This window comes from Salmo salar, chromosome 27 (genome assembly GCF_965601325.2).
Source record: "Salmo salar chromosome 27, fSalSal1, whole genome shotgun sequence".
Classification (NCBI taxonomy): domain Eukaryota; kingdom Metazoa; phylum Chordata; class Actinopteri; order Salmoniformes; family Salmonidae; genus Salmo; species Salmo salar.
Genome location: NC_138317.1, coordinates 23,182,682 through 23,207,500, shown reverse-complemented (window position 1 = coordinate 23,207,500; position 24,819 = coordinate 23,182,682). Strand labels below are relative to the sequence as shown.

At 42.4% G+C, this 24,819-nt stretch overlaps 1 protein-coding gene across 5 annotated transcripts in view; it reads left to right on the top strand.

Annotated features, from left to right (window-relative positions):
• The window catches only part of LOC106588671 (DNA topoisomerase 2-beta), a 32,328-nt gene that overhangs the window by 6,384 nt on the left and 1,125 nt on the right, over positions 1 to 24,819 (top strand). For 2 of the 5 annotated variants that reach the window (XM_014177891.3, XM_014177889.3), the window contains exons 4-34: positions 6,550 to 6,613; positions 9,339 to 9,484; positions 9,742 to 9,839; positions 10,281 to 10,493; positions 10,738 to 10,911; positions 11,153 to 11,254; positions 11,400 to 11,537; positions 11,790 to 11,928; positions 12,117 to 12,274; positions 12,591 to 12,716; positions 13,008 to 13,118; positions 13,339 to 13,444; positions 13,668 to 13,777; positions 14,066 to 14,158; positions 15,088 to 15,202; positions 15,657 to 15,778; positions 16,298 to 16,446; positions 16,681 to 16,912; positions 17,244 to 17,378; positions 17,619 to 17,819; positions 18,226 to 18,421; positions 18,516 to 18,607; positions 18,725 to 18,880; positions 19,140 to 19,223; positions 19,512 to 19,709; positions 19,967 to 20,132; positions 20,423 to 20,584; positions 21,468 to 21,767; positions 21,929 to 22,021; positions 24,008 to 24,046; positions 24,374 to 24,514. In XM_014177891.3, coding sequence (XP_014033366.3) covers positions 6,550 to 6,613; positions 9,339 to 9,484; positions 9,742 to 9,839; positions 10,281 to 10,493; positions 10,738 to 10,911; positions 11,153 to 11,254; positions 11,400 to 11,537; positions 11,790 to 11,928; positions 12,117 to 12,274; positions 12,591 to 12,716; positions 13,008 to 13,118; positions 13,339 to 13,444; positions 13,668 to 13,777; positions 14,066 to 14,158; positions 15,088 to 15,202; positions 15,657 to 15,778; positions 16,298 to 16,446; positions 16,681 to 16,912; positions 17,244 to 17,378; positions 17,619 to 17,819; positions 18,226 to 18,421; positions 18,516 to 18,607; positions 18,725 to 18,880; positions 19,140 to 19,223; positions 19,512 to 19,709; positions 19,967 to 20,132; positions 20,423 to 20,584; positions 21,468 to 21,767; positions 21,929 to 22,021; positions 24,008 to 24,046; positions 24,374 to 24,514 — 4,359 coding nt within the window. The remainder of the gene's footprint in view (positions 1 to 6,549; positions 6,614 to 9,338; positions 9,485 to 9,741; positions 9,840 to 10,280; positions 10,494 to 10,737; positions 10,912 to 11,152; positions 11,255 to 11,399; positions 11,538 to 11,789; positions 11,929 to 12,116; positions 12,275 to 12,590; positions 12,717 to 13,007; positions 13,119 to 13,338; positions 13,445 to 13,667; positions 13,778 to 14,065; positions 14,159 to 15,087; positions 15,203 to 15,656; positions 15,779 to 16,297; positions 16,447 to 16,680; positions 16,913 to 17,243; positions 17,379 to 17,618; positions 17,820 to 18,225; positions 18,422 to 18,515; positions 18,608 to 18,724; positions 18,881 to 19,139; positions 19,224 to 19,511; positions 19,710 to 19,966; positions 20,133 to 20,422; positions 20,585 to 21,467; positions 21,768 to 21,928; positions 22,022 to 24,007; positions 24,047 to 24,373; positions 24,515 to 24,819) is intronic. The other 3 variants (XM_014177890.3, XM_014177893.3, XM_014177892.3) reach the window with 3 other exon arrangements.

Sequence of the window (24,819 nt, the reverse complement as noted above, 5' to 3'; positions counted from 1 at the left end):
TAGGACACACCTACTCATTCAAGGGTTTTTCTTTATTTTTGCTATTTTCTACATTGTACAATAATAGTGAATACATCAAAACTATGATATAACACATATGGAATGTAGTAACCAAAAAAGTGTTAAACAAATCCAAATATATTTTTGAGTCTTTAAAGTAACCACCCTTTACCTTGATGACAGCTTTGCACACTCTTGGCATTCTCTCAACCAGCTTCACCTAGAATGCTTTTCCAACAGTCTTGTTGTTCCCACATATGCTGAGCACTTGTTGGTTGCTTTTCCTTCACTCTGCGGTCCAACTTGTCCCAAACCATCTCAATTGGGTTGAGGTCGGGTGATTGTGGTTGTCAGGTCATCTGATGCAGCACTCCATCACTCTCCTTCTTGGTCAAATAGCCCTTACACAGCCTGGAGGTGTGTTTTGGGTCATTGTCCTGTTGAAAAGCAAATGATAGTCCCAAGTGAAAATCAAATCAAATTGTATTGGTCACATACACATGGTTAGCAGATGTTAATGCGAGTGTAGCGAAATGCTTATGCTTCTAGTTCCGACAGTGCAGCAATATCTAACATGTAATCTAACAATTCCCCAACAACTACCTAATACACACAAATCTATGTAAAGGAATTGAATAGGAATATATACATATAAATATATGGATGAGCAATGACAGAGTGGCATAGGCAAGATGCAATAGATGGTATAAAATACATTATATACATATATGTGTGATGCAAGAAATGTAAACATTATTAAAGTGACTATTGATCCATTTATTAAAGTGGCCAATGATTTCCAGTCTGTATGTAGGCAGCAGCCTCTCTGTGTTAGTGATTGCTTTCTTAACCTCTTGGGGCTAGGTGGGACGCTAGCGTGCCACCCGTGGTGCACTCCATCAACAGCAGGTGCATTTCAAGAGCGGCAAATTTGAATCCAAATAAATGTCAAAATTCAAATTTTTCTAAAATACAACTATGTTACACCACTTGAAAGATAAACATCTCCTTAATCTAACCACGTTTTACGATTTCAAAAAGGTTTTACGGCGAAAGCATAAATTTAGAGTATGTTAGGACAGTACATTTACAAGAGTTGTGTGTAATGTTTTGTCAAGTCAAAGACAGGGTCACCAAAACCATAAAACCAGCTAAAATGATGCACTAACCTTTTACAATCTCCATCAGATGACACTCCTAGGACATTATGTTAGACAATGCATGCATTTTTAGTTCTATCAAGTTCATATTTATATCCAAAAACAGCGTTTTACTATGGCATTGATGTTGAGGAAATCGTTTCCCTCCAATAACCGGCAGTCAAGTCAGCGTAACAAATTAAATAATTAAAATTAGAAAACATTGGTAAAATATTATATTGTCATTTAAAGAATTATAGATTTACATCTCTTGAACGCAATCAACTTGCCAGATTTAAAAATAACCTTACTGGGAAATCACACTTTGCAATAATCTGAGCACTGCGCCCAGAAAAATACGCGTTGCGATACAGACTAGACGTCATGTTGGGGAGATCTAAAATCGAAAATACTATGTAAATAATCCATTACCTTTGATTCTCTTCATCAGATGTCACTTCCAGGTATCACAGGTCCATAACGAATGTAGTTTTGTTCAAAAAAGCTCATCATTTATGTCCAAAAATCTCCGTCTCGTTAGCACATGATGTAAGCCAGCCGGACTTCTCGTCATGAACGAGGGGAAAAAATATATTTCCGTTCGTTCAAACATGTCAAACGTTGTATAGCATAAATCATTAGGGCCTTTTTTAACCAGAACATGAATAATATTCAAGGTGGACGAATGCATACTCTTTTATAACGTATTGGAACGAGGGTACCCAACATGAACTCGCGCGCAAGGTGTCTAATGGGCCATCATCGTTCCATGGCTCTTGTTCGGTCAGATCTCCCTCCAGAAGACTCAAAACACTTTGTAAAGGCTGGTGACATCTAGTGGAAGCAATAGGAAGTGCCAAAATATTCCTAAACCCCTGTGTTTTTCAATGGGATAGGTTTAAAGTCAATACAACACATCAGGTATCCACTTCCTGTCAGAAAATGTCTCAGGGTTTTGCCTGCCAAATGAGTTCTGTTATACTCACAGACACCATTCAAACAGTTTTGGAAACTTTAGAGTGTTTTCTATCCATATATAATAAGTATATGCATATTCTAGTTACTGGGTATGATTAGTAACCAGATTAAATCGGGTACATTTTTTTTATCCAGACGTGCAAATGCTGCCCCCTAGACCCAACAGGTTAACAGTCTGATGGCCTTAAGATTGAAGCTGTTTTTCAGTCTTTCGGTCCAAGCTTTGATACACCTGTACAGACCTCGCCTTGTGGATGATAGCGGTATGAACAGGCAGTGGCTCCGGTGGTTGTTGTCCTTGATGATCTTTTTGGCCTTCCTGTGACATCGGGTGCTGTAGGTGTCCTGGAGGGCAGGTAGTTTGCCCCCGGTGATGCATTGTGCAGACTGCACCACCCTCTGAATAGCCTTGTGCTTGTGGGTGCTGCAGGCGGTGATGCAGCCTGATAGGATGCTCTCAATTGTGCATCTGTAAAAGTTTGTGAGGGTTTTAGGTGACAAGCCACATTTCTTCAGCCTCCTGAAGTTGAAGAGGCGCTGTTGTGCCTTCTTCACAACGCTGTCTGTGTGGGTGGACCATTTCACTTTGTCCGTGATGTATACGCAGAGGTACTTAACTTTTCTCATTCTCCACTGCTGTCCCCCCAAACCAGATGGGATGGCGTATCACTGTAGAATGCTGTGGTAGCCATGCTGGTTAAGTGTGCCTTGAATTCTAAATAAATCACAGACAGTGTCACCAGCAAAGCACCATCACACCACCAGCTCCATGCTTCACGTTGGGAACAACACATGCGGAGGTCATCCGCTGACCTACTCTGCGTCTCACAAAGACACGGCGGTTGGAACAAAAAATCTCACATTTGGACTCATCAGACCAAAGGACAGATTTCCACCGGTCTAATGTCCATTGCTCGTGTTTCTTGGCCCTAGCAAGTCTCTTCTTCTTGCCTCCTGAGTGGCGCAGTGGTCTAAGGCACTGTGCCACTAGAGATTCTGGGTTCGAGTCCAGGCTCTGTTGCAACTGGCCGCGACCGGGAGACTCATGGGGCGGCGCACAATTGGCCCAGCATCGTCCGGGTTAAGGGAGGGTTTGGCCAGCAGGGATGTCCTTGTATCTTCATATTGGTGTCATTTAATAGTGGTTTCTTTGCAGCAATTTGACCATGAAGGCCTGATTCACACAGTCTCCTCTGAACAGTTGTGGTGAGATGTGTCTGTTACTTGAACTCTGTGAAGCATTTATTTGGGCTGCAATTTCTGAGGCTGGTAACTCTAATGAACATATCCTCTGCAGCAGAGGTAGTTCTGGGTCTTCCTTTCCTGTGGCGGTCATCATGCGAGCCAGTTTCATCATTGCGCTTGATGGTTTTTGCAAGTGCACTTGAAGAAACTTTTAAAGTTGTTAAAATATTCCAGATTGACTGATCTTCATGCCTTAAAGTAATGATGGACTGTCGTTTCTCTTTGCTTATTTGAGCTGTTCTTGCCACAATATGGACTTGGTCTTATACCAAATAGGGCTATCTTCTGTATACTACCCATACTTTTTTGCAACACAACTGATTGGCTCAAACGCATTAAGAAGGAAAGAAATTTGACTAATATACTTTTAAGAAGGCACACCTTTTAATTGAAATGCATTCCAGGTGACTAACTTATGAAGCTGTTTGAGAGAATGCCAAGAGTGTGCAAAGCTGTCATCAAGGGTGGCTACTTTGAAGAATCTCAAATATAAAATATATTTTGATTTGTTGAACACTTTTCTTGGTTACTACATGATTCCATATGTGCTATTTCATAGTTTTGATGTCTTGACTATTATTCTACAATGTAGTGAGTAGGAGTGTCCAAACTTTTGACTGGTACTGTGTGTGTAATAATGCAATACCATTCCTAAGTTTGGGGTCACTTAGAAATGTCTTTGTTTATGAAAGAAAAGCACATTTTTTTGTCCATTAAAATGACATCAAATTGATCAGAAATACAGTGTAGACATTAATGTTGTAAATGACTATTGTAGCTGGAAACAGCTGATTTTTAATAGAATATCTCCATTTATCAGCAACCATCACTCCTTTGTTCCAATGGCACGTTGTTAGCTAATCCAAGTTTATCATTTTAAAAGGCTAATTGATCATTAGAAAAGCGCTTTTGCAATTATGTTAGCACAGCTGAAAACGGTTGTCCTGATTATAGAAGCAATAAAACTGTATTTTTCTTTGCAACTCTGCCTAGAAGGCCAGCATCCCGGAGCCGCCTCTTCACTGTTGACGTTGAGACTGGTGTTTTGCGGTTACTATTTAATGAAGCTGCCAGTTGAGGACTTGGGCGGCGCCTGTTTCTAAAACTAGACATCTAATGTACTTGTCCTCTTGCTCAGTTGTGCACCGGGGCCTCCCACTCCTCCTACTATTCTGGTTCGAGCCAGTTTGCGCTGTTCTGTGAAGGGAATAGTACACAGTGTTGTACGACATATTCAGTTTCTTGGTAATTTCTCGCATGGAATAGCCTTAATTTCTCAGAACAAGAATAGACTGACGAGTTTCAGAAGAAAGTCCTTTTGTTTCTGCCCATTTTGAGCCTGTAATCAAACCCACAAATGCTGTTGCTCCAGATCTTTAACTAGTCTAAAGAAGGCCAGTTTTATTGCTTCTTTAATCAGGACAACAGTTTTCAGCTATTTGCAAAAAGGTTTTCTAATGATCAATTAGCCTTTTACAATGATAAACTTGGATTAGCTAACACAACGTGCCATTGGAACACAGGAGTGATGGTTGCTGATAATGGGCCTCTGTTTTATTGAATATCTAAATATAGGCGTACAATCTGCTATTTCCAGCTACAATAGTCATTTACAACATTAACAATGTCTACACCGTATTTCTGATCAATTTGATGTTATTTTAATGGACAACATTTTTTATTAAAAAAAACAAGAATTTCTAAGTGACCCCAAACTTTTGAACGGTCGTGTATATTGTTAGTGTATATATTTTTTAAAGGAACTCCGTCCTGCTTTAAACTTACTCTCTTTCAAGTTGTAATAGTAGAATGCACAAGGTGTCATTTGTAAATTGGGTAGTGGATCATCAGTTCCTCTTGTCATGTCAGTCATTGCATACCTTCGAGAGCTATTTATAACTTGTCAGAAATATCCAGATCAACTAGTCCATGTCAGCTAACGTTTTTTTGTTGAGGTTTTTAGCCCACAGATATTGTTGTATTTTTTTGTCACTCAAATCACAGAAATACACATTAGACATGGCAAAATGTATAGAATTGCAAGAAATTTTGCTTTAAACCTACAAAATTCTCTCCACCGCCAACAGGGGTGTGAACAGTTTGTGCCGTGAACAGTTTGTGCCATGAACAGTTTGTGCCGTGAACAGTTTGTGCCGTGAACAGTTTGTGCCGTGAACAGTTTGTGCCGTGAACAGTTTGTGCCATGAACAGTGGAAGCCCTGATTTAGCAGAGACTCTTTTCCAGACAGACTTACAGTACATTCAGTAAATCTGTTGTTGTAGGTAGGATGATATCATTTTTGTACTCCTGCCCAGTGACTGGAGATGAAAACAAGCCTTTTATCTGGTCCAACAATATATCTGAAACATGTATTACATTTAACCTGTTGTGTAGAGGAGATAACTTGTTCCTGTGTGTTCTGTGGACTCGTCCTTGCTCTTACTCATGTAGCCATTTGTCTGGAATGAAGAGCCGTCTGATGAAATCTTTTATTGGTTGTCAGTTACACACTGAGTAAGACAAGCGGCAGCAGCATCCATTGCTGGTCTGTGTTATGTGTTTGGCTGACTGGCACATTCAATATGGGGTACAACCAATTGTTGTATTGCAAAATGTCAGGCTTCTGCATTGATGAACAGATGAATACCCTGTCCTGAAATAATATGTTTATACCAGGCACTACCTTGAGTGATCAAGCAACTGGAAATCAGTCGTATGCAATGGAAGAAGACATGAGATGAGAGTTTTTTGCTCCGCACAGTGTTAATTTAGTTGTTTTATAGTGGTGATAAAGTAATGACAGCAGTCTGTCCTCGCTGCTCAAATCTTCACTAGTTCCTACCACGTCTATATAATTACTGACTAGACATAACTCACACAGGGTCAGTCCACACATAATGTCACCTTACAACCCAAGCAAAAGCTTGAAATGAAACAGGCCAACCAAACCGTATAACGGACAGGAGACTTGACTGAGGCAATTTGACTTTTCAATATGTTTCCAGTATGAGAGACTTGAAAGGATGTGGTTTTGGATTTTATAGGCCAGGCAACATTTAGGCTATTGATTCTCAAGTGTGTCTAAAGCTCTTGATGAAAATGTCAGTATCTTCTCGATAATCTATCAACACAATTAAATCCCCGCAGTCTACTTCTCATTTCAACATGTTTTTCTCTGCTCCACAGTCAACGCGGCCGACAACAAACAGCGGGATAAGAACATGTCCACCATAAAGATCTCCATTGATCCGTAAGTACACATGCACAGTAAGCAGTTGTCAATCATTAGTCAAGTCCAGTTTGAGCCTAAAAACCCTACTGTGTACGCTGCATAGGTTGGCACAGCAGCTTCCCTCTGTGGGAGTTAGTTGCCATCTATCCGTCATTATCATAAGTTCTGTTTAACAGGCCTGTTCTATGACGGCAAAGCCGTCTGCTCCTCTTGAGGTCATGCGTAGCAGTGTTGGAAAAGTCATTTGAGCATAGCAGCTCCCCCCCCTAAAAACTGTGCCGTGCATGCTGCCTTGGTAGGTGCAGCGGCTTCTCGTCATTGGAAAACAATGGCTCCCCCAGCCAAATACCATTTTTGCTGTTAGAATGTAGGTCTCTCTAGACTGGCTTTTCAGTGATTGATAAAATAAAATTGCGGAGTTAGTTACCATGGAAATGATTCGGGTTGACCAATAAAATAAGCCTGCAGCCCAGTAGTTCAGCTCATTAAGTAGCCTTCTAAATATACATTCATACCCTTTAACTTCTTCCACATTTTGTTGAAGCCTGAATTGAAAAGAAATGTCATCCATCTACGCACAATACCCCATAATGACAAAGTGAAAACATGTTTAATTTGTTTTTAGCACATTTATTGAAAATGGAATAGAGAAATATCTAATTTACATAAGTATTCACATCACACCCCTGAGTCAATTCATGTTAGAATCGCATTTTGGTAGCGATTACAGCAGTGAGTCTTTCTGGGTATGCCTCTAAGAGCTTTGCACACCTGGATTGTACATTATTCTTTTTAAAATTCTTCAAGCTCTGTCAAATTGGACGTCTTGCCATAGATTTTCAAGCATACTTAAGTCAAAACTGTAACTCTGCCACTCAGGAACATTCACTGTCTTCTTGGTAAGCAACTCCAGTGTTTTAGGTTATTGTCCTGCTGAAAGGTGAATTTATCTCCCAGTATCTGGTGGAAAGCCACCACTATGCTTGTGTTGTATTGAATTTGCCCCAAACAACTGTTTGTATTCAGGACAATTGCTTTGCCACAATTTTTGCAGTATTACTTTAGTGCCTTGTCGCAAACAGGATGCATGTTTTGGAATATTTTTTATTCTGTACACTTGTCAGTTAGGAGGCTAGTATTGTGAACTAAGTACAATGTGATTGATCCATCCTCAGTTTTCTCCTATCACAGCCATTAAATTCTGTAACTGTTTTAAAGTCACCATTGGCCTCATGGTGAAATCTCTTAGCAGTTTCCTCCCTCTCCGGCAACTTAGTTAGGAAGGACACCTGGAGCTTTGTCGTGACTGGGTGTATTGATACACCATCCAAAGTGTAATTAATAACTTCACCATGCTCACAGGGATATTCAATGTCTGCTTTTTGTTCTACCAATAGATGCCTTTCTTTGCGAGGCATTGGAAAACCTCCCTGGTCTTTGTGTTTGAATCTGTGTTTGAAATTCACTGCTTGTCTGAGGGACCTAACAGATAATTGTATGTGTGGGGTACAGAGATGAGGTAGTCATTCAAAAATTATGTTAAACACTATTATTATACACAGAGTCAATGCAACTTATTATGCGACTTGTTAACCACATTTTTAGTCCTGAACTTATTTAGGTTTGCCATAACAAAGGGGTTGAATACTTATTGGCTCAAGACATTTCAGAAATGCTTTTTTTATTGATTTGTACAATTAAAAATAATTTAAAAAAAAAACATATCACTTTGACATTATGGGTGACTAAAATCTCAATGTAATCTATTTTAAATTCAGGCTGTAACACAACCAAATGAGGAAAAAGTCAAGGGGTGTGAATACTTTCTGAAGGCACTATCAAGGCATGCAGATGTTTCTGTGGGAGAATGTATTTGAAAAATGCGGAGCATCCATTTTGTTTAAGTGATCTGCCCACTGTGATGTCTGTGTGTGTGTGTGTGTGTGTGTGTGTGTGTGTGTGTGTGTGTGTGTGTGTGTGTTTTAAAGCCAGCGTTGTGCACGGTTCTGCAGAGTATTTACCCGTACGGTGATCTGTGGCACAGTGTTAGGTAGCAGCAGGGGGTTGTGGTGGAGGCTGATAGAGTTCTGGGGAGAGAGAGGTCTTAATGAACAGTCGGCTCTGCAATTCAGGGAGCTCATTTAACATGCTGTTCACCTACGGCACGACATCCACAGCAATCTGCACACACAGCAGACTGCTGAACGTCAGAGTGTCCTTCAGAGAGCTTCCATGTCTCCTCCCTGTGAGGCCAGGCCTGACTGCCTGTCTCTCTTTTCCACCCTGTCCTGTCATATCTCTCTCTACCACCCTGCCCTGTCATATCTCTCTGTGCTTTCTCCTTTCCTCTCCTCTGTTGCTCTCAAGGGCTGGAATTTATAATGGTTTTATATGAATTTTGGAGCCCCGTTCCAGAGCTTAAATCATCACACGTTGGGCTTATTTCGTTTTGCTGTGTTGCTCTACAGTATGTTTAAAATCACAGCCCTAAATCCACTGGTTTGGCAAATGGGGATTAGTTGCAGTATTGAAAAATGTTGATGTTTACATGTCAGAAAGCTCTGGCTAGATTTATGTTTATTGAACTAAATATAATTTTACATCTTAATCTTGGTTTTTTTTTTATTTACAAATATTTTATTTTCGATGTTAATGTAAAGGTTAGTACAGCTGATTCTGGCTGTCCTGTGAAGTTCTTCCATCTGTTTATTCCTAAGTTCATCCTCCTCCTCTCTTCCTTCAGTGAGTCCAACACCATCACCATCTGGAACAATGGTAAAGGCATCCCGGTGGTGGAACACAAAGATGAGAAGATGTACGTTCCCGCTCTCATCTTCGGACACCTCCTCACCTCCAGTAACTACGACGACGAGCAGAAGAAAGTCACAGGTGGAAAAAAATCACTCTGAAAATAAGAATCTAATTCATTTATTCATTATTCTTTGACCCTTTATGTAATCACATTTCATATGGTTTCGATAAAGCTTTAGACAGAACGTCTAACCTGAAATGTTTAGCTACGGAATAGCTGAATAGTTTTGTAGTTCCCCTTGCAGTGCTTAGTAACACTACATGGGAGTTAGTGAATGACTGTAGGTCAATCTCTCCACGGATGAAAGCACGTCTTCCCTCTGTTCTCCTCCTAGGTGGAAGGAACGGGTACGGCGCTAAACTCTGCAACATCTTCAGCACAAAGTTCACAGTGGAAACCGCCTGCAAGGAGTACAAACACAGCTTCAAACAGGTACACACAACGAGAAAGCACAGCGTGATTGAGATTTGTTGTTCAGTCAACCTTGAAAAGAGCATTCTTCAAACAGCTGAGCACCAGTTGATGTTTTGTAGGTGTACAGTATGTGACTTGTAAACATGTGAGGGGGTGAGTATGAGTTGATTCTCACTGTCAGGTGTGGTCTCACAGGATTCTACGTTGATATTGTAGGATTCTACATAGTTTTGGGGGATTTCTGTAATTTCTCATAAACCAGGTGGTTTGTCCTACAATTGTCACTTTCAGTGAAATGACTCAGCAAAATAGTTTGTTCAATCAGTTTCACAAGGCTTTTTATTAACTCTTTGATGGAATTTCACAATACAATCTCATGATTCATTCTAGTTTCCTTAACATGTGAAGAATGTAGTACATTTCATGACAATCTCTCTCCCCCTTTTTCTCCCTCCCTAGACTTGGCAGAACAACATGGGGAAGACGAGCGACCCCAAGATCAAGTTCTTTGACGGGGACGACTTCACGTGCGTGACCTTCCAGCCGGACCTGTCCAAGTTCAAGATGGAGAAGCTGGACAAGGACATCGTGGCTCTGCTCACCAAGAGGGCCTATGACATTGCTGGGTCCTGCAAGGGCGTCAAAGTCATGCTCAACGGGAAGAAACTCCCTGTAAGCCCCCCCCCATTTAACCACACATAGTAAGATGGGCTGTCCCATATACACAGAATACATGCTGTACATAAGGTGCCAAGTCTTGGAAGACCCTGGGCGAAACATTTTGAAATGAAATAAAACGGCTCATTTCACTACACCTGTTTCAATACAGTGGCATTTGCTAATAACCTTTCCAGAACCGGAGCCACAATCCAAACCCAGTTTAGGCTCTTCTCACCTGTCCTTTCCCTCCTCCCAGGTGACAGGGTTCCGCAGCTATGTGGACCTGTACGTGAAGGACAAGCTGGACGAGGTGGGCGTGGCCCTGAAGGTGGTCAACGAGTCGGTCAACGAGCGCTGGGAGGTCTGTCTCACCATGAGTGAGAAGGGATTCCAACAGATCAGCTTCGTCAACAGTATCGCCACCACCAAGGTAACATCCCCCCAGGGAATTACGTTGTTTAAACAGTCTTATATTACCAGAACTATAGCCTTTGATTTGGAAAACTACCACTTGACCAGTCTAGGAATAATGGACAGAAATGAAGTGCGTTTTGTATGTGTAAATATACTGGGACGTGTGTTCATTTTGATGCTATTCACGTGTTGTAGTATGACTTTCAACCACATCAGCCATGTTTTATGTACTACTCTGCTTGTTTTGTGTCATTCAGGGTGGCAGACACATTGATTACGTGGTGGACCAGATCGTAGCCAAGCTGATAGAAGTGGTGAAGAAGAAGAACAAAGCTGGTGTCTCAGTCAAACCCTTCCAGGTTATTCATTACCATCTTATTCATGTGTTATTATTGTGTTACTACAATAGTGTTACTAGTAATTCCATTGTTAGTGAACTGGGATAAGAGCAAATTAATGTAACGTTCAGCTACAATCTTAGTGCTTTACTTTGGTCTGACTCAGGTGAAGAACCACATCTGGGTGTTTGTGAATGCGTTGATCGAGAACCCGACCTTTGACTCCCAGACCAAGGAGAACATGACCCTCCAGACCAAGAGCTTTGGTTCTAAGTGTCCTCTGTCTGAGAAGTTCATCAGAGCAGTAAGGAGATTCTTCTTCATAAATGGCTGTTCTTTACCACAATGAAATATCACTATCTCCTAAATGTATACATGTGATGTTGGGCTTTCACTCTTCACATACACTGTTTCCTCACAGAGAAAGTCAAGTTATTTACATTGAATTGATATCATATGATCTCTAAAATCAGTTCCAGGTCCTTTCTTGTGTTCTCGGTTTACCTGGAATATTAAACAATGATATATCATATTCAATTATTTATTTTGTCTGCAGGCAACCAACTGTGGTATCGTGGAGAGTATCCTGAACTGGGTGAAGTTCAAGGCCCAGACACAACTCAACAAGAAGTGTTCTTCAGTGAAGTACAGCAAGATTAAAGGCATCCCCAAGCTGGACGACGCCAACGATGCCGGTAAGACATCTACCAAGAGGGCCTCTTTTACCAATATTTATTTTGAAACTAGTTGAAGACTTTAAATTAGGATGGGGGAACAGAGCTTGGTTGTTGGGCCCACCCCTTTTTTATAAAAAATGAGGGGAAACACTAAATTGTTTAAACACACACTGAACTGCGCGTCTTACCTCCGTCTTCACCCCCAGGTGGTAAACACTCGTCAGAATGCACTCTGATCCTGACTGAGGGAGACTCGGCCAAGTCCTTGGCCGTCTCCGGCCTTGGTGTCATTGGGCGAGATCGTTATGGTGTCTTCCCACTACGAGGAAAAATTCTGAACGTACGAGAGGCCACACACAAACAGGTTAGTGTCAGGTTAGTGTCTAGATAGTGGTTAGATTGGGCTGGGATTGTGAATGAGGGATTACAATCGAAATGACTAATGTCTCGAGCGTACACCAAAATGATAAATAATCTTGTAAACAAATAAATACTCAAGCGATTTACATAGATCGTTTCCCAAAAGTGGCGCAAGGACCATTCCGATCAACAGAATTGTTTTATTAAGATCAGCTGAAGCCAAACTCTTTTTGGTTGAGTCCACCAGAGCCAAGGTGGCCCATCCTGCCTTAGTCAGGTAGGGGAAACACTGACACGTCCATGTTTCTCTATCCCACCAGATCATGGAGAACGCAGAGATCAACAACATCATCAAGATCGTGGGTCTGCAGTACAAGAAGAGCTACGAAGACCCAGAGTCTCTGAGATCCTTACGCTACGGCAAGATCATGATCATGACCGATCAGGTTCTAACACTTAATCAATCCTACCAACGCCTGACGTCTTCAATTGACGCATGTCTTGCAATTATCATCATAATCAATAATTGTAATAACTATGAGCGTAAAGCATCTTTCATTCATTATCCATGCTCTTAAGGTTAATCTGAAATGGGGTGCTATTTCCTATTATAGTATGGTGTAGTGCTCCAAAAGTAGTGCACTATATATGGAATAGGGTATCATTTTGGATGTACCCTTGGGTCATAACAATCCATCCTAATAGAATGTTTCTTTGTGTTGATGATCTGCTGACAGGATCAGGATGGCTCCCATATCAAGGGTTTGCTCATCAATTTCTTCCATCACAACTGGCCATCCCTGCTCAAACACACCTTCCTGGAGGAGTTCATCACACCTATCGTCAAAGTAAGACTCATACATTGGTACAGCTGGTCCCAATTTTCTCCCTTCCATTTCCCCTTGGCCCGAACTCTTCAGTGTTTGGAAATCTACACTGTCTACATGACACAGTCGTGACTGCCGATGGCAGCTTATGTCAACTGACTTCAAACAATGTTTAGATTGGCTTGGCTTAAGGCTAGCAAGCATGGTTCTAATGCTGCTTTTAACTAACTCTTTCCTGCAGGTGAACAAGAATAAACAGGAGCATGCTTTCTACAGCATTCCAGAGTTTGACCAATGGAAGAAACAGACGCTCAACTTTAAAACCTGGCATATAAAGTACTACAAAGGTTTGTTCATCACATGTGGATAATCCTCCAAACTAACCATTATTGTTAACCAAGCTATTCTGTTTCACACTACCGAGGCAATTCGAGCCAAACTGTTCTGTGCTGGCATGAGTATACGTCCACCATAGTTGCTGGACCATGCTGGACATATCTGAGCCAGCTCAGTACAGTTTGGGTTGGCATAATAGTGTGAAAAAGGTTTGAGTGTTTATTTGTGTTCCAGGTTTGGGTACCAGTACAAGCAAGGAGGCCAAGGAGTACTTTGCAGACATGGAGAAACACCGAATCATGTTTAGATACGCCGGGACAGAGGACGATGCTGCCATCACACTGGTGGGTTTACCATGGACACCACCCGCTCCTTTTCCCTCTCATGGTCTTTCAATACTTTCTCATTAAATATACACAAAATAGCTAGAAAAGTTAGGAATTAAATTCAAAAATGGCTAGACTAATATATTCATCAAGCTAGTTTTGCCGTCACACAAAATGTATTACCCAACCTTCTATCACCTCACACAAGATGGTTTTGGACTTTTATTTGTCTGTGCTCTGCTTGGGAAATCCTTACCAAATGGAGGGGGGACTGACAGTGATCTATCCATTGCTGCCTGTCTCTAGGCGTTCAGTAAGAAGAAGACTGACGACAGGAAGGAGTGGCTCACCAACTTCATGGAGGACAGGAGACAGAGGAGGATGCACGGCCTGCCAGAGGTGAGTGGGACTGACTGTGTGACCGACTGGGTTGAAACCTGGGTCTCCTGCATGCCAGAAGACTGTTAGCCCACCTTGCTTAAAGAAAAGATTCACCCATTTTTAATGTTATAACGTCTTTGTGCATCTCTGTGTGATATTCTGTCGATTCCCGGGGTCATTTCATGTTTTCATGTGTATCTGTGCCATTCACCATTTCAAGCAGGCTGAAATACAGCCACTATAACACGTTTTGCATACCTCCTATAGAGTACATCTTCAGGTCTCTACAGTGGTTACTCAGCACACGAGTGTGCTAGGTTCCATCTGCACTGTGAGAGACTGTCCAGATCATTCACATCAGTGCAGATGAAGGAAAAGAGGCGTGGAGAGGAAGCAACAGACTATTGAGATGCACCCAGTGAGAGACTGTTGGATATTGGAGTTTGATTAAAGGAAGAGGACGTAGACTGTTTCAGATCTGTCTTTTCAAACAGGCATCTCTCCACTATGGGAGTTACTTGGACCATGATGTAGCACAGCTTGTTTAGAGTCTTCTAGCTCGATCCTTTGATTCACAAGCATCTGATGATTTCTGCTGTCAGTGTTCCTCACATATCCTAAGCATTGAAATGGAAATATTCCACAAAAACACGCCAATCAGCCTAGTTATGTTGTTGACGTTTAGTAAAATGACTCTACTGTTTATTACTGATGTAAAGTAGCAGCTGCTTTCCCCATGTGAATCCCATCATAGCCTGGTCTGACACTGATAACATCACAGCGCTGTTCATCTCTCTCATCCTACAGCAATACCTGTACGGAACAGCGTTCTGTAATTGACTCTGTTGCTGTCGGTCGCTGATGCAAAGTAGACACCGCTCTCCCATGTGGTGCTGATAGACAATAGCAACATCATAGCCCTGAATCTCTTTTATCATCCCACTCAGCAATACCTGTACGGCACGCAGGCGAAACACCTCTCCTACAACGACTTCATCAACAAAGAACTCATCCTCTTCTCCAACTCTGACAACGAGAGATCTATCCCATCCTTAGTGGACGGTAGGTATGCAGCGATGCACTAGACTAGCTAGCTCCCTGGACGTTCTGTCTTTCTAGCTTTTGTTGTGTTTGTTGTCAAATGGCTTTTGAAGTTTAAGGGAACTGAAATGCCTGGAAACTCGTCATTAACAGAATTCTTCACTGTCCTCTGGATGCTCTGTTTATGTGTGTGATGTGGTCTCCTTTTGATGATGGCGTGTAGAATTATTTTTTTATTTCAATCCCCATTAGCTGTTTTGTTGCAACACCCACTCCTCCTGCGGTCCACTTGTGATGCCCTTTTGAAGACGTGTGTGTGTGTGTGTGTGTGTGTGTGTGTGTGTGTGTGTGTGTGTGTGTGTGTGTGTGTGTGTGTGTGTGTGTGTGTGTGTGTGTGTGTGTGTGTGTGTGTGTGTGTGTGTGTGTGTTTGGGGGGGGGGGGGGTGGTCCCCTTTTGATGATATCTTGTGTGCAGGTCTGAAGCCAGGTCAGAGAAAGGTACTCTTCACCTGTATGAAGAGGAATGATAAGAGGGAGGTGAAGGTGGCTCAGCTGGCTGGTTCAGTGGCAGAGATGTCTGCCTACCATCATGGAGAGGTTCTACACTCTTACACAGCTATAGGAAATATACTTACACAGCTATAGGAAATATACTTACACAGCTATAGGAAATATACTTACACAGCTATAGGAAATATACTTACACAGCTATAGGAAATATACTTACACAGCTATAGGAAATATACTTACAGAGCGATAGGAAATATACTTACACAGCTATAGGAAATATACTTACACAGCTATAGGAAATATACTTACACAGCTATAGGAAATATACTTACACAGCTATAGGAAATATACTTACACAGCTATAGGAAATATACTTACACAGCTATAGGAAATATACTTACACAGCTATAGGAAATATACTTACACAGCTATAGGAAATATACTTACACAGCTATAGGAAATATACTTACACAGCTATAGGAAATATACTTACACAGCTATAGGAAAGTATACGTAGTTATCTTCCACTTTAAATCAATACTGTTTACAGATAATGGGTACAAAAACATTGTTTTGACACGTGTGCCTCTGTGTGTGATCATCCAGCAATCCCTGTTGATGACGATTGTGAACTTGGCCCAGAACTTTGTGGGCAGCAACAACGTGAACATCCTGCAGCCGCTGGGTCAGTTTGGTACCCGCATCAACGGGGGCAAGGACGCTGCCAGCCCCCGTTACATCTTCACCATGCTCAGGTAAAGCCTCCTAGGGTCAAAGGTCAAAACATAATTGTGCTAGCAATTTTGATAAGTCTACTACTTGTATGATTTGTATGGGCCATCCTGAAGTGCAGTAATACCTGTTTGATAAAAAAAAAAAAATGGTTAATGATACATTTAATGTCAACTTTGTTTATACATCACCTTTCATGAAACACACTCAAAATGCTTAAAACATGTATTTATTATGAAGTAATGTGACTTCCTCAGTCCCCTGGCCAAGATGTTGTTCCCAGCGGTGGACTCCAGCCTGCTGAAGTTCCTGTTTGATGACAACCAGAAGGTGGAGCCAGAGTGGTACATCCCCATCCTCCCTTTGGTGCTGGTGAACGGGGCCGAGGGCATCGGGACGGGCTGGGCCTGCAAGATCCCCAACTACGACCACAGAGAGATAGTCAACAACCTGTATCGCATGCTCAACATGCAGGACCCTCTGCCCATGGTGAACATTTGGAAGTTTGAAACTTAATTGATTGCATAAGATAAGATCAACTGTATTGTCCCAGAGGGGAAATGTGTCTTGGACATACAAGCAGCACTGTTGTAAGGGTTTTATTGCTGAAAACATATCAACCCAGATATTTGTGTAGATTGATACCGTTATACATTAAAACATTTTGCTAAAACACATTTTTGAGTAGAATTGGATAAACCACCAACTTTCTGTGTCTGCTGTTGGTCAGTTATAATCAGATGTAATCCTATAATGAGTAGGTCATGTACTGTATCATAATAACAGGTGACTGAGTATTCCTACCTCTCTCCTCTCCCAGCTGCCCAGCTATAAGAACTTTAAAGGAGTGATCCATGAGTTGGGTCAGAACCAGTACATGGTCAGTGGAGAGATCTCTGTCCTGGACAAGAACACCATTGAGATCACTGAGCTGCCCGTTCGCACCTGGACACAGGTACACTATTGCAGGATACATCACACCTGTCCAGCACTTCTGGTCATCTTGTTGCTTTGACTGAATTCAGAAATGAATGAAGGATATATTGACATGTTGTTTCTGTGCTGTGATATTGTTTGTTCGTTTTTGTAATGAACTTTCTCTCCCTCCCCACTTTCGCGCCCCCTCCCTCCCTCCCTCTCTCCCCTCCTCTCTCCTCCCCTCTCTCTCCTTCTCCCTCTATCTCCCTCCCTCCAGGCCTACAAGGAGTCGGTACTAGAGCCCATGCTCCAGGGGACAGAGAAGACTCCAGCTCTGATTAATGACTATAAGGAGTACCACACGGACCAAACCGTCAAGTTTGTAGTCCGCATGTCAGAGGAGAAGCTGGCCCAGGCTGAGGCTGCTGGACTACACAAAGTCTTCAAGCTACAGTCCAGCCTCACCTGCAACTCCATGGTTAGTACCCCTCTTCAAATCTGGCTCCTATTCACTAAGAACATGGACTGAAACGGGGAGAAACGACCTGAGCTTGTCCAATGATAAACGCTTATTTTCGTTATCCGTTGCAAAACGTTTTGCTACGGTGTGCCCTATACGAGTCCCTACTCTGTATTTGAGTTGAACTGATACCTGTATTGACTCACATTGTTGATTCATTATGCACACCTGTTTGGATGAAGTGCTGTTTTGTGTGTGTATATAGAGGACTCCTCTTATAGGAATCTGTCTGGGATGATGGGATTCTTTGGAATGAATGTTTCATCTTAAAGTGAAGAACATTTTGAAGTGTTCCATGGTTTTAACCAGTTTTAGTGTTTGTATTGTGGAAAGGAGAGGTATCTGAAGAAGTTTCTGCCCTCAGGTGTTGTTTGACCACATGGGCTGTCTGAAGAGGTATGACTCGGTCCAGGACATTCTCAAGGAGTTCTTTGAGCTGCGGTTGAACTACTACAAGCTGAGGAAGGATTGGCTAGTGGGGAGCCTGGGGGCGGAGGCTTCCAAACTGTCCAATCAGGCACGATTTGTGCTGGAGAAGATCGAAGGAAAGATCACAATTGGTGAGAATTTTACCTGCATGTCTCTAAGGGAAGGATTCTTTATTTCAGTTTGCAATTTGGTATAGAATACTGATATATTCATGTCTGTCTACAGAGAACAAGTCGAAGAGGGAACTGATCAGGATGCTGGCGCAGAAAGGCTTTGAGTCGGACCCCGTGGCGGCATGGACCAAGGCACAGGAAAAGGTACTGTTAGCTTCCTGCCACTGTCCACCATTCAGCCCTGTGATTGGCTGAGACTGCTTGACACTTCAATACCTTGTATTCTGATTGGGACTATGTCTTCCTGGTCTCTCCCTATAGGCTCTGGAGGAGGACGATCGTGATGGTAACAACAGTGACAGCTCTGTGGACTCTGGGTCGTCGTCGGGACCAAACTTCAACTACATCCTCAACATGCCTCTGTGGTGCCTGTCCAAGGAGAAGGTGGACGAGCTGCTCCGACAGAGAGACATCAAGGTACTGACTCAGAGAGGAAGGGTGTCAAGGACTTCGATTCCATAGATCTTTATCGTCCCCAAAAGGCTATTAATATGCAGCAACATTACACAAGTAGGCAAGGTCTTCTAACGGTTGTGTGTGTTCTGTTCTTGGGGCATAGTAAGGGCATATCAGTACTTTTGTAGTATATGTATGTGGTCCTGGCGGGAAATGAACCCACAACCTTGGTGTTGCTAGCACCACATCCTTTATCAACTGAGTGTGTGTTGTTCAACAGAAAGGAGAGTTGAATGAGCTGCAGAGGAAGTCTCCAGAGGACCTGTGGAAGGAGGACCTGGCGGTCTTCATTGAAGAACTGGATGTGAGTTCTACTAGCTCTACATGTAGTGGTGCCACTCATCTGAGTCACTGCTTAAGAAGAGACCACTGTGATTTATACCTGCTTTTGTTGAGGAGGTCGGTTACCTTCAGGGTTTCTTTCTCCTGGCCTTACTAAAGCCAGATCTATTTGTAGAAAAGTCATTTATTTTGTTTGGCTTTTATTATCTCCTTTCATTGTAAACCGTCAACATTGATGTCACCTCAATATAAGTGACTTACACGATTTACAAAACGTGACGGGTAAATTCTCTCCCCGTCTGTGTGACAGAAAATCGAGGCCCAGGAGCAGGCAGACATATGTGCAGGTAAAGGCACCAAGCTGGTGAAGGGCAAGGTGGGCAAGCCCAAGGTGAAGAAACTCCACCTGGAGGAGACGTTACCCTCGCTGTACGGCCGCAGGGTCGTACCCACCATCACACAGGCCATGAAGACTGACGCCTCCAAGAAGATGACCAAGAAGAAGAAGGTAACACATTTTGGTTTTAAAATGGATTATGCCTCATTATTAAAGGCCCAGTCTGTGGTATTTTATGACAATTTCACTCATTTAATTTGTTAATTTATACCCATTGATTCCTGAAGAATATCACTTATCAATGCCTTATGAGCTTAGTTCAGCTGTATAACTCCATCACAAAATAAAACTCCATTGTTTGCGCAGGTCTCAGTGTGTTTTCAGGCTGTAGACATGACATATCATTGTGTGGTGTGTTGTCCTCTCAGGGTGATGCGGACCTGGTGATGAAGCTGGAGTTTGATGATGAGATGGGAGTACTGGGATCAGACGGAGGAACAGGGGAGAACTCCCTCAACTCCTCCTCTAATACACCAGCCCCAACCCCAGCCAAGCCCAAGGCCCCCCGGGTCAAACGAGAGAAGAAGGAGCCAGGTCAGCAGATGTTCCATTCTCCTTTCATGTGTTGTCATCTTAGTGAGATGGGTTCAGTCATGAATTAGGGGAGAGGGGGAGACAGAGGGATACACAGTGAGGAAGTTGGTGGACCCAAGGATTTTACCCCCCCCCCCCCAAGGCAATTTGTATATGGGAGTCAGAAGTGCTACTCATTTATTTATTTTAATCACACATGAACTCTCACACATCGACACAGTTTCAGGACTTCATGGCTATTAAATGAAAGATTAAACTTCAGAATGAATAAACCGTTTCCTCTAAACCAGGTACTCCCAGAGCCAGGAAACCCCCAACACCCAAAGGATCGTCTGGTAAGAAGGTGAAGAAGCGTAACCCCTGGTCGGAGGACGAGTCCAAATCAGAGAGCGACCTGGAGGACAGTGAACCTGTAGTCATTCCCCGAGACACCAAGTCACAACGGGCCTCAGGTAACCACTTACCTGGATTGTGTTCATTACGGCACGCCATTTAAAATGGAAAGCGTGAACAAGTGTTTTTTTGGGGGGGATAAGTTCAGACAGTTTTATTTCTATTTATTTTATTTAACTTTTATTTAACTAGGCAAGTCGGTAGCTCACTGTTTCACTCTGTTTTGGGGTGTTTTCTTCATTTTCGTGTACACTGACCTGTTAGGACTAGGGACAGACATTTTTCTTGACCACATCAGTTAACTAGGCCCTAATCTCGGTTAAAGTCCCAGCTAAAGTCTTGCATAATTCTCCAGCTGCTCGATTAGGTTCTGGGTGAATACATGTTAAGAGAAGAGATCCATTTTTATTTGTCACATGCGCCAAATGCAACAGGTGTAGTAGACCTTACAGTGAAATGCTTAAGGGCTTCTAAGTAAGCATTTCACGATAAGGTCTCTACACCTGTTGTATTCGGCGCATGTGACAAATACGATTTGATGAAGAGATGCTAGAACGAGGAGCGGAACCGGGACGAGTAGCTCGCTCTCTCTGCAAGTTATGGGCTGAGTGTCCCCTTCTGAAATTTGAAAGATTCTTACACCTACAAAATCGTGAAATGTCCAAATAACCAGTGACGAATAACCCAAACACCGGGACCACTGATTAACTGGGCCCAGAGTTTTTCCTGGTCTGGTCACATGGTCGATTGGTTGATCATTCTTCAACTGTTTTAACCAATGGCATCATGTTTTTGTTTGCATCTTTTTTGTGATTTTTGGAATGTTTAAAAGCCTCATTCCTTCTTATTTCTGTAAACCCCCTGAATAATGCCGAAATGCGTTGGTTCTTCAGCAAAAATACACACAACACACACTTATAATGAACTTTGTCTGTTCTTCAGCGGCCAAGCCCAAATACACCTTTGATTTCAGTGAGGAAGAGGATGGAGGAGAGGAAGAGGAGGAGGAGGAGGATGATGAAGATGCTGCGTCCTCGCCCGTCCGGCCCTGCAAAGACGACTTCACCGCCTCCTCCGAGACTAAAGACCGATACAACGACCACAGCGACGAGGATGATGAAGATATCTTCCCCCCGCCCAAACAGGCAACCACCACCGTCTCACCAGCAAAGAAGAAGGAACCAGAGAGTATATTCTCTTCTTCCAAATCAGCCTTCTCCTCTGAAAAGAGCAATGACAGTGGTGAGTTCACATGTTTGCCTTGTCGTGTTTCTTTCATGTTTAACATCTTGTCATTATTGCCAGTCTTGTGTGTTTGTCTATGAAAAAGGACTTTGTCTGTACATAAGCTCCTAGTCTCAGTGTTCATCTGAGGGTTAATGTCTGTTACTCTTCTATACCAGACGATCTGAAGTTGGACAGTGACGAGGAAGACAAGGCCTTCTCCTCATTCCCCAGCAGCTCTGCCTTCGACAAACCTGTCCCAGCTAAGAAAGGTAACACACAGAACAATATAATGTATCTCCATCTACAGCCTGGCCACATTAAACAGACTTTGGAGTGTACATTTGTCTACCTCCATTAAGCATGATAGTGTACAGTTGAAGTCGGAAGTTTACATGCACCTTAGCCAAATACATTTAAACTCAGTTTTTCACAATTCCTGACATTTAATCCTAGTAAAAATTCCCTGTCTTAGGTCAGTTAGGATCACTACTTTATTTTAAGAATATGAAATGTCAGAATAATAGTAGAGTGATTTATTTCCTATTTTATTTCTTTCATCACATTCCCAGTGGGTCAGAAGTTTACATACACTCAATTAGTATTTGGTAGCATTGCCTTTAAATTGTTTAACTTGAGTCAAACATTTCAGGTAGCCTTCCACAAGCTTCCGATTTAGATGCACTATTGTAAAGTGGTTGTTCCACTGGATATCATAAGGTGAATCCACCAATTTGTAAGTCGCTCTGGATAAGAGCGTCTGCTAAATGACTTAAATGTAAATGTTCCCACAATAAGTTGGGTAAATTTTGGCCCATTCCTCCTGACAGCTGGTGTAACTGAGTCAGGTTTGTAGGCCTCCTTGCTCGCACACGCTTTTTCAGTTCTGCCCACAAATGTTCTATATGATTGATGTCAGGGCTTTGTGATGACCACTCCAATACCTTGACTTTGTTGTCCTTAAGCCATTTTGCCACAACTTTGGAAGTATGCTTGGGGTCATTGTCCATTTGGAAGACCCATTTGCGACCAAGCTTTAACTTCCTGACTGATGTCTTGAGATGTTGCTTCAATATATCCACATAATTTTCCTCCCTCATGATGCCATCTATTTTGTGAAGTGCACCAGTCCCTCCTGCAGCAAAGCACCCCCACAGTTCTATTTTTGTTTCATCAGACCAGAGGACATTTTTCCAAAAAGTACCATCTTTCTCCCCATGTGCAGTTGCAAACCGTAGTCTGGCTTTTTTATGGCGGTTTTGGAGCAGTGGCTTCTTCCTTGCTGAGCAGCCTTTCAGGTTATGTCGATATAGGACTCGTTTTACTGTGGATATAGATACTTTTCTACCTGTTTCCTCCAGCATCTTCACAAGGTCCTTTGCTGTTCTTCTGGGATTGATTTGCACTTTTCGCACCAAAGTACGTTCATCTGTAGGAGAAAGAACGCGTCTCCTTCCTGAGCGGTATGACGGCTGTGTGGTCCCATGGTGTTTATACTTGCGTACTATTGTTTGTACAGATGAACGTGGTACCTTCAGGCGTTTGGAAATTGCTCCCAAGGATGAACCAGACTTGTGGAGGTCTACAATTTTTTTTCTGAAGTCTTGGCTGATTTCTTTTGATTTTCCCATGATGTCAAGCAAAGAGGCACCGAGTTTGAAGGTAGGCCTTGAAATACATCCACAGGTACACCTCCAATTGACTCAAATGATGTCAATTAGCCTATCAGAAGCTTCTAAAGCATGACATCATTTTCTGGAATTTTCCAAGCTGTTTAAAGGCACAGTCAACTTAGTGTATGTAAACTTCTGACCCACTGGAATTGTGATACAGTGAATTATAAGTGAAATAATCGGTCTGTAAACAATTGTTAGAAAAATTACTAGCGTCATGCACAAAGTAGATGTCCTAACCGACTTGCCAAAACTATAGTTTGTTAACAAGAAATTTGTGGAGTGGTTGAAAACAAGTTTTAATGACTCCAACCTAAGTGTATGTAAACTTCCCACTTCAACTGTATGTAATGTTACATTTCATATTAAATAATGGTCTGGTTATTAAAACAGAACGATAGGGAGGTTGGTCGGGGAGGATGGGTGGGTGTATACCGCGGCCGTCTAGCGTCGGGGACAACACGTCAAGGACAACACGTCGGGGACAACTGTGGCATTTTAGCTACCCCTTCCCCTAGCCCTTTTCCTAACCATAACCTAATTCTCATTACCTTCTACGGAAATTCTCCTAACCTTTATCGTTAGGACAAGAAGCAGCCCGGTCTCAACAAGATGCACAATACTGTAAGTCCTCCAAGATGTATGATACATTACGTCCTCCAATTCGTACGATATTTTATGGCCGCTATTACATTCTTAACGTAACATATTATATACTAAATGGAGGGACTGAAATCTTACGAATTTCCCTGAGGACAGGTTGATCTATGACTCTAACTCCATCTCCACTAGAATGAGCACTAATGCAAACCTCACTACCAAGGGGGGTTAAAAAGATACTGATAATGTTGATGCTGCTGAATGTAGTGCACTATATAGGGACTAGGGTGCCTTTTTAGACGCAGCCATGGTGTCTTGCTGATATTGATTGGCTCACTCTGTTACTCACAGCAGCTGAGAAGCTGTCGGATGCAGCTCCTAAACCCAGGAAAGCACCAGCACCCAAAACGCCACCAAAACAGAAGCTTGACACGTCTGTCTGGGACTCTGACTCCGATACCGGCTCCAAGAAGCCTTCACCAGCACTTAAAGGTACAGGCTTACCTCACAATGACCAGTGGAGTATCAGTCACCATACAATTCTCCATGAATATAAAAACAGTGTAAACTGACTATAACATGGGTCTCCAACTCCCATCCTGGAAAGCTTCTGGCTGTGCAGGTTTATAATCCAGCTCTTCAGTAGCACGCCCGTTTTAAAATATTCACCTATTCCCCTTTAGTCTGAATCAGATGTGTTACTGCAGGGATTGAATGAAAGCCTGCACACCCAGTAGCTCTTCAGGACCGAAATGTTGAAAAACCCTGGACATATAATCTGTTCTGATTGTAACCTG